Source organism: Temnothorax nylanderi, unplaced genomic scaffold (assembly GCF_030848795.1).
Source record: "Temnothorax nylanderi isolate EJ_2023f unplaced genomic scaffold, tnyl_v1.0 TNYL_tig0577_pilon, whole genome shotgun sequence".
NCBI lineage: Eukaryota > Metazoa > Arthropoda > Insecta > Hymenoptera > Formicidae > Temnothorax > Temnothorax nylanderi.
In genome coordinates this window covers 93,918-107,739 of record NW_027249639.1, presented here as the reverse complement: position 1 = coordinate 107,739, position 13,822 = coordinate 93,918, and the positions used below count along the sequence as shown (strand labels likewise).

Sequence of the window (13,822 nt, the reverse complement as noted above, 5' to 3'; positions counted from 1 at the left end):
GCCCCGATTCTTAAACAAGACGCTAATGTTCTTTCTTTCCTTCAGACTGATGCCCCTGATGGACCACCGTTGCTGCTACCCGTCTCCAGATCCTCGCCTATTCGCATCAGGGTTGGGTAAGTATTATACTCGATGTATTATACGTGGTTTCTTCCATGTATTATACATAGTATAATACGTCATAGGGTTGGGTAAGTATTATACTCAATGTATTATACATTGTTTCTTCCATGCGTGAGTTCAATCATGTATTATACGTATGATGGCGCCACTATAGATTACCCGATTGATAAATTGATAATAGATCCTGTTCTTTTTAGCTGAACTTTATGCACGATAGTCGGTAACCATCTTTTAATTACAAAGAAGTTAAACAAGTTAATTATTAACTTCGAAAATATGAATCGCGGAGGTAGGCCGTGTCATAAATATTGGGAGGAAGGAAATTTTGAAAAATATTACGAAGGCCAAAAACTGTTTGCATATTGCAATTATTGTAAAAGAGTTATACGGCACAGTGCCGAAAATAGGTTAAGGAATCACAGGTAAGTAAACAATATGTAATTTTTTATTTGACTTTTTTTAAATTAGTAAGTTATACTTGCAATCTCGTCTCCAATTTTTTGTTCAGAAAACAATGTCAAGAAGATAAACTGCAAGTCGAAACTGTCGAAAGCCCCGAAGGAATAATTTTCATCGTAGATGAAAATATTGAAAATGCAGACGACGTTTCAGCCACTTCACATTCTACCGATATCTTAATTACGAATACATCTTGTGTAAGTATTTATAACATTAAGTTATTTATAACATTCAGGATGAAATGGAAAAAGAAAAAATCCGAAAATAGGAGAGAGTAAGACAAAAGGCTCTCTAATAGTTACTTTAATAATTTTATACTTAAAAACTGTTATTAATGATTGTCTTGGAAATGAGTGACTTGAAATATATTTTTCGTTGAGATTTTTATTCTTTTTCTAGCACGATAAGTATTACGTTATGTGATTTAACTCTTTTTTCTACTAATTTTATTGTTTATATTATTTAACAGAATGTAGCAAGTTCTTCATCGCAGTTGCTGAAACGTCCAGCGTTGTTGCCAATCGATGGCAATAAGAAAGGATCATCCAGAAACAAAAAGAGAAAGCTTGATTCTTTTGTTGATAAAATATCGGAAGCAGACAAATCTGTTATCGATAATCAGCTCATGAAATTTTTGTGTGGGTGCAATATTACTTTTGACGTCGTAGAATCTTGCCACTTTAAAAATTTGATAAAGTTGCTGAGGCCTGCTTACAAACTTCCCTCTAAAGACATCATGAATACCACACTTCTGGATACAATGTACCAACAATTGACTAAGAATAATTCTTCAAACTGTGAGAAGTCGGACAAAATATTAATGGTGTCACAAATAAATCACACAGCAGATACAAAACACATTATCGGGGTATTATATAGTAAAAACAAAGAAAATTTGTTTCTTGAACTCTGGACACTTGCAGGCAATGAAAACGATGTGAGTGAGATAATTCACGATGCTGTAAAAGCAGCTAAGTTAAAATACAACGCTGATGTTTATGCAATCATCGCAGGCGACAATTTATGCATAAACGACGATGGACTTGATCATCTATGGTTCTTCGAGTGCCAAGCCACAATTGCTAACAAAATAACAAAGTCGTTATTAAATATTCCACTTATTTCAAAAGTGAGAACTTTATTGAATGCATTTAACACTCCTCAATTGAAGCAAGAGATTATAAATCGTGGTGGAATGAAATTTGAACTACTGAATGACGATGAGTCTTGTTTTTTCATTAAAGATATTCTCAATGCTTGCCTAAAAAATAGGCTTATTATGAAGCAAATCCTAGCTACTGGAGAATTTACATTTTAAAATGAGATTATAATGACTCTATTCGATAGTACTTCTTCGTCCTTTTCCTCCTCCTCTTTTGAAGAAGATTTGAGAAAAATCATATGTTTGTACGAACATTTTTGTTCACTGATTTCTAAATGCGAAAACCCCACTGCTAGCATTGTAGATATTACTGAAGAATGGTTAAAAATTGAATCAGCTATCGTGGAAGAGTATCGTGGTTGTATGGATGAAATTTGTGAACAAATTTCTTCGATTATGTCACCCATGTTACTGGCAGCAAATTTTTTGCATCCAGTGTATAGGGGACATATGTTTGAAAATAATACAGAACGTGTCACTGCAGTTTTCGAATATCTGCTTGGAGTCTTAGATAGCGAAGGATTGGATGACTACCATGCTTTTTCAAAGGGAAAAGAACTTTTCGAAAAACTGTCGCAACATAAAATTGTGGACCCAGAAAAATATTGGGATTATGCAGAAAAAAACATCCAAGTCTAACAAAATTTGCTTCAAAATTAATGCAAGTACCTGCTTCAGTTTTGCAAATTAAATTCCAATCTTTATGTAAGAATGATATATCTGATGATAATGGAAAAATGATAGAATTATATTATCAGTTAAAATTAGAAGATAAAAATGTTACAGATAAATATTAAAAAATTTAATTTTTAAAAAGTTCAATATTTTTTAATTAACGAGAAAGACTTTATTTTTTTTAATTAAATAATTACATATTATTTTTTGTTAAGTTAATCAAAGAATTATAATATTTATGACAATGTTGAGAAAAAACTAGTCTGAACTAGTGTAAAGTAAATATTTTTAATTAACGAGAAAGACTATTTTTTTAAATTAAATAATTACATATTATTTTTTGTTAAGTTAATCAAAGAATTAAAATATTTATGACATTGTTGAGAAAAAACTAGTCTGAAGTCTGAAGTAAATAAACTATTACTATTACTCGACTATTACTGTACTCAGAGCTGTGTATAACTATGTACTAAAATATGTAAACCATTTGTATATGATATATATGTATTAAGATATATAAATCATTCATACAATAATTTTCGAATTTATTTAAACTTACATTTATTGTTTTAAAAAAGTTTCACACATATGATTAATTACAAAAATATTGAACAAAATACATAAAAACATATTCCATAAAGTACATTAATCAGACTTAGAGAAATTGTATTCGTCCCATTCGTCCGTCATTTTTAATGAATAGTATATTTCAATCAACTTTTGGAATCGCTCAGCAGTTAGCCGATTTCGTAAATCAGAGTGAATGAAGGACCAATTAGAAAATACACGCTCAATTTGAGCTGAAGAAGCTGGAATTTTCATCAATTTCTCTGCTAATCCACCAAGAAGAGAGTACGTTTTTGCAACTATAAACCAGTAAGTTTGAGGAGATTTGATATTTTTGTTATTTAAGGACTTAAATATGCCTGTGCCATTAATGAACGCCTGAACATCAGGATGATCATGTGGATTTTCAATGTTCAATTCTTTACTGAAAAAATCGTAAACTTGACGTTGGTATTTTTCAAGATGCATAAATCGTTTACCTTTATAAACAGGATGTAGATAATTAGCTGTTAAAATTGCTGGTCTTAAAGCTTTTTCTAATCTATCGTGTAATATTTTCTCATAATTAATATTATCTGTTGGTATGCTTAACTTGAACCATTCTTCGCAAGCATCTGCGATGCTGCTATTGGAACGTTGGCATTTATTTATCATCTCACACACAGGATCAAAAATCAACACGTAATCTTGAAGTCTCATCTCAAATTCGTTACTAGATAGAATTTCTGATATGTCAGTCTGAACAACGACCTTTCGATTTTTTACCAATTCACGCATAATTGATAAATTGCTTAAACAATACGAAATGCATCTCTGTGACTGCACCAACGGGTTTCACAGGCAAGAACGATTTTTTTCCCTCCTCCTTTCACGAGTTCTTTTTCTGGTCCTGACCGTTTAAATTCTTTCAATAGTCGGTTGACGCATTCAGCAAATTCTCTATCGATTAAAGATTTTGCTAATAAATTAGCACTGTGGCTTGCACAAGTCACATGCCAATGTTCCACGGATTTACCCATCAATATCATGGCAGAAGCATTGTCTGATACGATAGCATATATACGAATATTAAATCTATTACTAGCCATTTCCGTAGCTTCTTCAACGACTTTTGACAATGCAGCTCCTGTTTCTCTCACACCAGTTAAATCCCATGAATTAAGATATATACTTTTGTCCATTACAGTATGTATGATACAGACAACCTGGTGAGTATTCGCAGCAGAGTTTTTCCAGCCATCAATTACTAGTACACCTTCCGTGTTTTGGTATTTCCTGGTGAAAAAATATCAGAATTTTTTATATTATTAATACGAATTGGAACGTTTTTCAGAAAAATTCAGATAAAATAAAAATAAAATATTTTTTGCTAATATATCTTTGTAGAAATTTGAATAAATATGAGAAAATCTGTGCAATTTATCAGAAATTTTCATACATACGGATACTGAAATATTCCGAAAGTCTTTATCCAATTTTTTCTGAAAGTATCTGAGAAATTTTATATATTTTTTCAGAATTTTCTATAAATCCCAATTCTTGCAAAATTTCTGAGAAAATATGAGAAATATGAGAAAATATGAAAAAAAAATGAGAAATTTTTTCACCAGGGTTTAGTTGTAATTTCTTCATGCACCGCGTCTAACAATTGGTTTGAAAGCTTCTTTCTTGTTGGTACTTTATAGTTAGGATTCAGCAAATTCACGAAGTTTCTGAATAATTTTGATTCCACCACATTAAAAGGAATGTTGCAGCTAAAAAAGAATTTAGCTAACGCCAGGTCAATTGATTGATCGGAAGGATAAGGGCGTTTTGCTCCAATTTTCTTTTGCTCCATTTTTTCGAATTTATTTTATGATCTGCTGTATGTACATGTGAATGGCCTAGTTTACACCGATCTCTTGATACGCGTATCAAATAGTGTATTTGAACTGATCAGCCAATAATCAAACTAATTTACTAGTTATTTACTATTTAATACGCGTATCAAGTGATCGATGTAAACTAGGCCAATATGATCTGTCAACTTTTTCATAAACATAAGGTTTCGACTTTCGACCAATCGCGTTGCGCCGAATCGAGCAACGTGATTGGTCGAAACCATATGCCGTCTGCGTCCTGTGTGCAGGAGCCATTATGGTTATGTATAATACGTTTTCTACGTTTCATACGTATAATACAGTTTCCTACATGATAATGTAGGAAACTACTCAAAATGGTCAAATGACCCAACCCTGATTCGCATACTGGATAAAGGTACGTCTCGATAATTTATATTAATTATGTGCTAATACTCTTCTTCTGTTGCAGGCCCCGCCCAGGATGGATCATCGCTGCTGCTGATCGTCTCCGGATCCTCGCTTTACATCGCATACCGGATCGCCGCTGGACAACGAGGGATCATCGCCAAGGGACAAGGTAAGTAGAAGGTAAGTATCACTAATTATATAATTAATCTTGAGACTTTGTTTTATAATTCACTATTCTTTAATTCCAGATCGTTATTTCAGCTCTACAGATCGTTTCACAATTCATAAAGGTGCTTCATAATGGAGTCGCCACACTTCGGTGTGAATCGTGCTTTATTTGCAACAATTTCCGCAAACGCCGATTTTATTGATCCCAGTGGATTAAATATGACAAATGACGCTGTTCGTACAATATCTTGTAGTCGTGAGACCCAATGTCCACGATGGTAATATACTCGATACGCACTAAGTCGCCACCGTTCTATTTCACTATCACTGAATGTTATTTCGATAATTAATTATCTCTCGCTATTGTTGAGCGAGTGTTTAACGCGCGATTACGCGGGAGTTCCCGATTGTTAAGTATCTCCGATAACTGTCGTTGTGATCTACGCTCGCGATATACGCTCCTATACGAGACACGTCCGTTCGCTATGGCGATACTCGAGAGACTGCCTCGAGCCGCCTATCTCGCGCTGGCTCCCCACCATGCCGAGCCATCCCTACTCCCGGGTTGTTTTCGCCGTTCGCCGTGACGTCACAACTTTCTCTTTCGGTTTTTGTGTGTTTTCGCACGCGCTCCCATATCGCCGCGCGTGATTATCACGCTTGTCCCCCGTGCCCCCCTTTCGGACGCTCCCGGGTGGAAACTTCCACGCGCAGTACCATGTGGAGGTCCCCTTCCTTCGGTACCGCTGCACCAGGTTTTCACCTTCTTTATTTTCGTGGTGTCGTTGACGCCGACCCGTGCGCACCGCCTCGGAGACGTCCCCGATGATGATTCCGGGTCGATTACCCGTGGAAGATGTCCGGGTGTACTTTGGGTTGCCGGCCGTTGACGCCGAACCGTGCGCACCACTTTTGAGGTGCCCCTGATGATATTTCCGGATCGACTTCCTGAAGAAGACGTCCGTGTGCCCTTTTGGGTGTCGGCCGTTGACGCCGACCCGTGCGCACCTCTTTGGAGATGCCCCCAAACAGGTTTCCGGACCGACTTCCTGGAGAAGTCGTCCGGGTGCGTTTCTGGTCGTCGGCCGTTGACGCCGACCTATGCGCACCTCTTTTAAGATGCCCCGGAACAGGTTTCCGGACCGACTTCCTATAGAAGTTGTCCGGGCGCCTTTTTGGTGGTTGGACGTTGACGCCGACCCTACAGGCGGGTGTCCCAGGTCCTCGAGAGATGAATACGGGACTTTGTTCCTGGGGAAGAAATCCCCTTTTTGAGCTGATGCTCCGCCGACGACGCCGACCCTATGGGCGCGTATACTAGGTCCGGCTGATGATCCTCCGATTCCTTTTTCCTGGAGATTGTTGTGGTCCACCTACTAGTTGCGCGAATTGTCACGCTGACCCTCGCGCGTCAAACAAAAATGTTCTAAACCAATGGACCGGCAAAATAAACGAAAACAACTCGTACGGTCAGCGACTCGTGATCTTTAATTTATTCTATAGGTACCTTTTCATGGTAGCGACGAGCGACGAGCGACGAGCGACGAGCGACGAGCGACGAGCGACGAGCGACGAGTGACGAGCCGGACGAGCGACGAGTGACGAGTGACAGCTGTTCAGTGTATGTTGGAGTATGTATTGTGAAATAAACCGTTGACGTCTCTTAGTCGCAAATTGATAGCAAACGTGTTTTTATCGTGTTTCGTCATAAAGAAAATTTTTTAAGGTTGCGGAGGCAATCAATCGTTTTTGTTCTCCCACATTTGATTCACTTAATAATATTTAAAAAGTTAGAATCTACATCAGAACGCTTGGCAGTATCAAACCCGATAAGGGGATCGAGTGCTATAAAATAAGAAGAAGAAGAACTACTTCGTTTTGTTTTAATTTGTGAGTGTGTAAAATTAATTATACTTTGTGTTATGTACAATTGTTTAATTGTTGAATTGTTCAATTGTAGCTTTAAAGAAAACATGTCAGATGAGTATGATGCTTGGAAGAGACACGTAGTATGGTACACGCAATACTTAAATTATCAATTTCAATGTGCTCAAATAATTGCGCAACAATGTAACAATGCACACAAACGAAAATTAGCACATGTGGCAGAGTACATTTTGAAAAAAAAAAGAAGAGAAGTTACTCAAAGAAACGCTTTTGGGTGTCACCAATCTGCTCTCAACGGGAACAACATGGCTTTTTTGAGGCAATACTGCCATCACTTCGATTAGAAAATTTAGGATTTTACAATTACTTCAGGATGAACTCAACAAAAATGGAAGAACTGCTAACTTTAGTTGGAGAGGATTTAATAAAGCAGAACTGCATCAGAAAACCCATATCACCTGCACAGAGATTAGCTTTAACTTTGAGGTATGCATATTATTATATATCAAATGTTGTTTAAATGTAAATTTATGATATTAAATTGCTATACAAATTAATTTTCTGTATTAAGTTAATGTGTTAATTACACGTTTTTTGCTCAGATTTTTGGCCTCTGGAGATTCCATAACTTCAATGCATTACCAGTACTTAGTTGGTGTAACAACAGCAAGCAATATCATAAATGAAACATGTGTTGCTTTGTGGAAGAAACTTCAGCCGTTATGTATGCCTGCTGAATTAAAAAGAGAACAGTGGCTTTCTATAGAAGAAGATTTTAAAGAAAAGTGGAATTTTCCACATTGCATAGGAGCCATCGATGGGAAGCATATTATTATTCAAGTATAAACATTATTTAATTGTATTATATATATTGCGTTACGATTTATGTGAATATGTTAATAATAAATAATAAATATCAATATTTTTCAGTGCCCAAATAACGCTGGCTCAATGTATTTTAACTATAAAAATAGTCACAGCCTTGTTTTATTGGCAATGTGTGATGCCAATTACATATTTACTTTTATTGATATTGGAGCGTACGGAAGGAGAAGTGATGGTGGAATCTTTAAAGATTCATTGCTAGGACAAAAATTGGAAGAGAACAAAATGAATATTCCAGATTCAACGCCCATAAGTGATGTGAGAACAACGCCTCTACCTTATTGCATAGTTGGCGATGAAGCTTTTCCTTTAAAAAACTATCTCCTTCGTCCTTATCCTGGAAAGCAATCAGCGGAATTGCCAAAACGTATTTTTAATTATCGTCTTAGTCGTGCTAGACGAGTAATTGAAAATACTTTTGGCATTTTAGTTGCTAAATGGCGTATTTTTAGAAAAGCCATAATAACTAGTGATTCCAACGTTACAAAAATAGTTAAAGCTGCTGTGGTTCTTCACAACTAGTTGCGACGACATGATTTAGACAATTGCCCAAAAGTGCCGTACATTTCAGAAGAGCTGCTCGATGAAGCATATTGTTATGGTCCAATTGCTAACAGTACTCAGAGAAATGAAAGACACGGAAGATTAGTAGATATCAACCGAATGGGATCAAACAATGCTACTCATACAGCCATTCAAATCAGAGAGGAGTTTACTTCTTACTTCAACAATGAAGGAGCCGTGAATTGGCAATACGATAATTTGTAAACTGTAAATTTTTACAATTCATTTTATAATATATTTATTATATGACATTATTATATGACAAACAATGTTTATCAATATTATTTAAAAGTGTGTACTAAGTTTTACTAGCATAACACTACTGGTATACACTGGTAAAGAATAGATGCGATTTAGAATGTAGAAGAATAAATTTATTATAAGAATTCTTTTGCTTTCAGTTTGTAATATTAATCTCCGCCGATGAAAAATGGCAAATTATACATGTACATTTATGAAACATAATACATAGTCTTATATCATAAAATTTACCAACTAGAATTCCTTATTGAAATATGAAAAATAACCCAAACCTAGGTCGTCACACGAAGCAAAATTCTGTCAATTTTTATTAATTAGTTCGTGAAACAAGAATAATGATAATTACTGTTATAATGAAATTATTCATATAGCGCGAATAGAAGAACGTGAAGAAACGTGCGAGTATTGCTATAGAGAATAATGGAATACCTTTTTTTTCTTTCAATCTCAATCATAGATTATCGTCACTCATTGGATACGCGCGCACTCATTTCTTTTTCCCAACGATGTCGTTCTTTACACTTGGAAGTAATATTAAATAAAAAACTAAATTAAAACTAAATTTAAAAAAAATTAAAAAATTAAAAATAAAAAAAATAAATTAAATAAAAACACTAAACAACTTTATATTTACAATTTGTATATATTAATGTCAGTCATTATTTTATTTATTTTATATTACCTTAAAGTGAAGAACGATGTGTTAATAATTTTTGTAATTTGTTATTTTTTCCTTGGGGAAAAATAATAAATTACAAAAATGAAACAAAATTATTACTGCTTATATAAAAATATAAAACTTTAGGTACGAAATCTTAAAATACATTAACTACTATGTAGACATTAACTACTATGTAGACATACATTAGCTGCGCTCTGCTATTTTTTCTAATTCCGTGAACAATGTGTTCATCAAAGCTCTCTTAACCTTTGTTCGATCACGTTCATCTTTAATTTCTGTAAGGGAGCATTGAATAAACGTTCCAAAAGCATCATCTGATGATTCCGGAGTTCTTGTTGAAGGTGGAGCTGGTATATCTGGAAATTTGAAGATATTCGTAGGAGTACTATTTGTGATAGCTTGCACCAACTTATCACCTATCTCCATATCTGATTGTGAGTTTTTGGTATTTTTGCGTGTACGTGGCACAGAAGCAGATGGCACAGATGAAGCAGTCTCATCATCGGACAATACCTCTGGTGGAATGGGACTCATTGTGGAGTCATTACTGTCTGACATCATTGTATTAGAAATTATATTTGAATCTGTAAGTTTGTTCTGAAGATTCATATCGCTCATAAAAGACATGATGTCACTATACATCCATTTTTTCTTCTTTTTAGCTGCTGAACCACTTGCACCTTTCTCGGAATTTACAAATCTTCTGTATGAATCACACAGATTTTTCCATTTTTTTTTTAAACCAATTACAGTGTAACCTGATCCAATGGCAGCAGCAACTTCTTCCCACAGTTTTTCTTTATTTTCTTTGCTCCGATTTTGAAGAGGACTTCTTAAATTCCACAGAGGCTCTCTTTCTTGAATGAGGAGAATCAGTTGTTCTTCTATATTTAAATTTTGTATCTGACTATCTAATGTATCTAATGAACCTGTTGAAGTTAATGGTTCTGTGACGATTTGTTCATTGCCATTAACCTCACTTCGCCTGACAATGGTTCGATCCTCTAGAAACATATTAAAAATTATGTTAACCATCAAATATATGTTCACAGTAAAAACTTTCTAGCCTTTTTCAACAAATCAATTAGAAAGAGAATACAGGAAAAGAGACATAACCTTCTTACAAGAAATCAATCAGTTATGTGATACATATTACTTAGAAAAACAAAAAATTAAATTATCTGTAAAATATTATTGATATTTTAAGTAAATGAACAACCTTCGATCACTTTACACGAGAAACCATTAACAACAATAGCCTGAGAATAATATCGCTTACCACACTGAGGGTATACATAATGGTTCTGATCAATGTGCACTTCTGGATATCCTTTAAAACAGCCATGGCTATAGATCTCTGAGCTTCTAAATATTGTTTCGCATACAGAGCAAACGTACACCTCCTGTATTTCTTGTGGATTCTAAATAAACATATAGTTTTGCAGTTATGCACAAAGTTCTACTTATAAATTCATGTTTTGAAATTAAGATTATCTTATTTTTAATTATATGTATGTTTTTATTGTAAGAAAATAAATAAAAATTAATACATAATCTATAAATTTAGTTAAAATACTTATTAAATATTTATTATTTTTTAGGTTATTCAGGGTTATATATACTGAATTATTATCGACTTTTCTTACATTCATTACTTACCCCTAAATTTTCATGGTTTTTTTCCATTTTACCACTTTTCTTTTAATATATTGAGTATGGAAAAATCGGCGACAAATTTCAAAGTGAGAGACGTCGCCTGAAGTTAGAAAAATCCAACTACAAATGCGACGAAAAACATGTCACTCGTCACTCGACGTCACTCGTCGCTCGTCGCTCGTCGCTCGTCGCTACCATGAAATGGCACCTTATCTTATGCCGTTTCGGCTAACCACGCTCGGTGAACTTATGGCCATATGGGCCCGCAAGGCTTAACCACTAACTTAATCTAGTCTTGGAATTTCATCGCCGAGATCGCCACTAAATCGAGCCAAATAAAATGTCACAATTGGGAGAGAGAACAAAAGAAAATTAAATGAGAAAATCCTCTCCAAGGCGACTAATTGAATCCGCCGTGGCTCGCGATCCGCCATGCGCCTCCTCGTCTTACTCCGTCTCCTCGTCGCCGCTCGACGGGCTGAGGAAGTCATCGGACGGCTGGTCGACTTCCCCTAGAGGCGTTGGTACCCATACTATGGGCGGCTGTACGGGTATTATCGGACTACCCGTGGGCAATTCGTCACCGTCGGTCGCGGCCGAGCCGGCTGACGAGATCGCGGGCATGTCCCGCGGTCGGTCACCTCCCCGTCTCGGAGGCGCGTCGTCGTCGCTCGCGGTGCTAGGCGGCTCCACCATTCTCTCGATCACTACCCGCGGTGACCCACGCTGGCGCGCGATCGCCCTTGGGGAGAGCGGTCGCAAGGTTTCCCTCGAGCGTGATTCTGTCTTCCCTTGCACGTGCGTCAGTTTGTGTAGGAGGGAAATGGTACGCACGTATCGTCGCAAAACGGGTGTTTTGGCCGACCGAAAAGGTGGCGGACCGTTGTTTTCGAGATCGCTCGCGCTCACGGCACGTCGGCGAGGTACGGCGAGACACGGCACGGCTCTGAGATCCTGCGATTTCCGCGCGAGAGTTGACATGCCGCGCGCGCGGTAGATCGTCGTTGTTGGTCGTTGTGTCAGTGACAGTCGCGCGTGCGACCGCATCGTCCAGCGTTCGCCGCATCGTCGTCGTCGTCGTCGTCGTCGTCGTCGTCGTCGGCGCGTCGAGGAATCGGCGCGAGGACGTCTTCGAGTCGGTAAAATGGTCGCGCTCCACCGCGAGTTTTTCTAACCCCCCTGTCGCTATTTATCGCTCACCCGCGAGAAACGCGGCTTGGTTAGGTTGCTCGAGGGTCCGCGCTGATCCTATGGCACCGGAACGCCGTCACGCGTGTTTCCCGTGGTTGCTCGCGTTGACAATGTGACGTGCCGTTGGGGAGTTTATGATTTGGTTAACCTCTGTATTCACGTGCCTAAATTGTTTTATGGAATAGGTAAAACAATTATTTTTTAATGTTTCGCATAAAAATTTGAAATAAATTTTTATTTTTTTCTTAAAAAACAATTATTAAAATGTATCCTATCATTTTTCAGGATTAGATGTACGTATATGTATTGAAAATGCAGTGTAACGGATTAACCCCGGGGGGGGGGGTGGCGGTTCAACCCCGGCATTTTTGAGATTTCAATTTTTGCACCGTTGTCGTTTTTGCTCTATACCGGTTAAACAAAGCGACGTAGATAAAAATTTTCTGTATAAATTTTGTAGCTAAAGGTTCACTCTTTACAGTGGTATACCAAATTTAACTACAATTATTTATTTTGTTGTTAAAAATCGGCACCGAAAAAAAACTAACGGTCTAGCCCCGGTCTCCCCTACTGGAAAAACGAAATCTAAATATCTAAACGTTTTTACATATCAGAATAAAAGTAATTACTTATGCAAACTTATTGCGAATATTGCATTATTATTAAAATGCTGTGATTTAATTTTTTTATTTTATTATATTTATGCAATAAGTATAGGTATTATTAGTGAGTAAGTACATTATTAGTAAATTTTAGGCCATTATTCAGTCGGATCTTATTTCAAGACTGTCTTAAGTAATGTCTTACGATGCTGATATGGCTCTGTTTGGTTTATAACATTTTAAGATCGTACTTAAGACGGTCTTAAATATAAAATCCGACTATATGAATACTAGCCTTAGAAATTTTACAGTTATGGAAACATGTTTCATTTTATTTCATATTATTTTGTATTAATACTGAATATTATTATACGTTTTGTTCAAATTCGGTTCCTTTATAATATCAAAAATTTTAATGAAGAAATATTATATAAAAATAATTGTTATATTATGTTTAAGTAATGTTCCTGTATCTAAAGTACAAATAAACGTGTTGAACGTGGTTATTCTATAAATATCGTGTTTTTTTAGAGCATTAGAGTATTATATTTCTTCCAATATATAAACAAGGTAATACATTTATATGAATATAACATAAACCTAAATATAAAATTAAACGCAAATCTGTTTCTTACATAATTTCTTATGTTATTTGAAAACTTACATTTATCTAACCTTTTTTATAATTAAA

General features: G+C 36.1%; 1 protein-coding gene across 1 annotated transcript; it reads left to right on the top strand.

Moving 5' to 3' along the window:
• The first annotated feature begins 4,177 nt into the window (after positions 1 to 4,177).
• On the top strand, positions 4,178 to 9,587 carry LOC139784051 (uncharacterized). The gene is made up of 7 exons (XM_071723217.1): positions 4,178 to 4,194; positions 5,169 to 5,242; positions 5,297 to 5,404; positions 7,488 to 7,776; positions 7,893 to 8,130; positions 8,221 to 8,433; positions 8,747 to 9,587. Exons 1-7 carry the CDS (start codon positions 4,178 to 4,180, stop codon positions 8,822 to 8,824), a joined length of 1,017 nt encoding a protein of 338 aa, XP_071579318.1. The 3' UTR covers positions 8,825 to 9,587.
• Positions 9,588 to 13,822: the final 4,235 nt, after the last annotated feature.

What these genes read in the sequence shown, in the direction of transcription:
- LOC139784051 (XM_071723217.1), top strand. An exon ending in GATTCGCATACTGGATAAAG is followed by an intron (nt 5,243 to 5,296) that starts GTACGTCTCGAT and finishes CTTCTGTTGCAG; the next exon opens with GCCCCGCCCAGGATGGATCA. An exon ending in GATCATCGCCAAGGGACAAG is followed by an intron (nt 5,405 to 7,487) that starts GTAAGTAGAAGG and finishes AACAATGCACAC; the next exon opens with AAACGAAAATTAGCACATGT.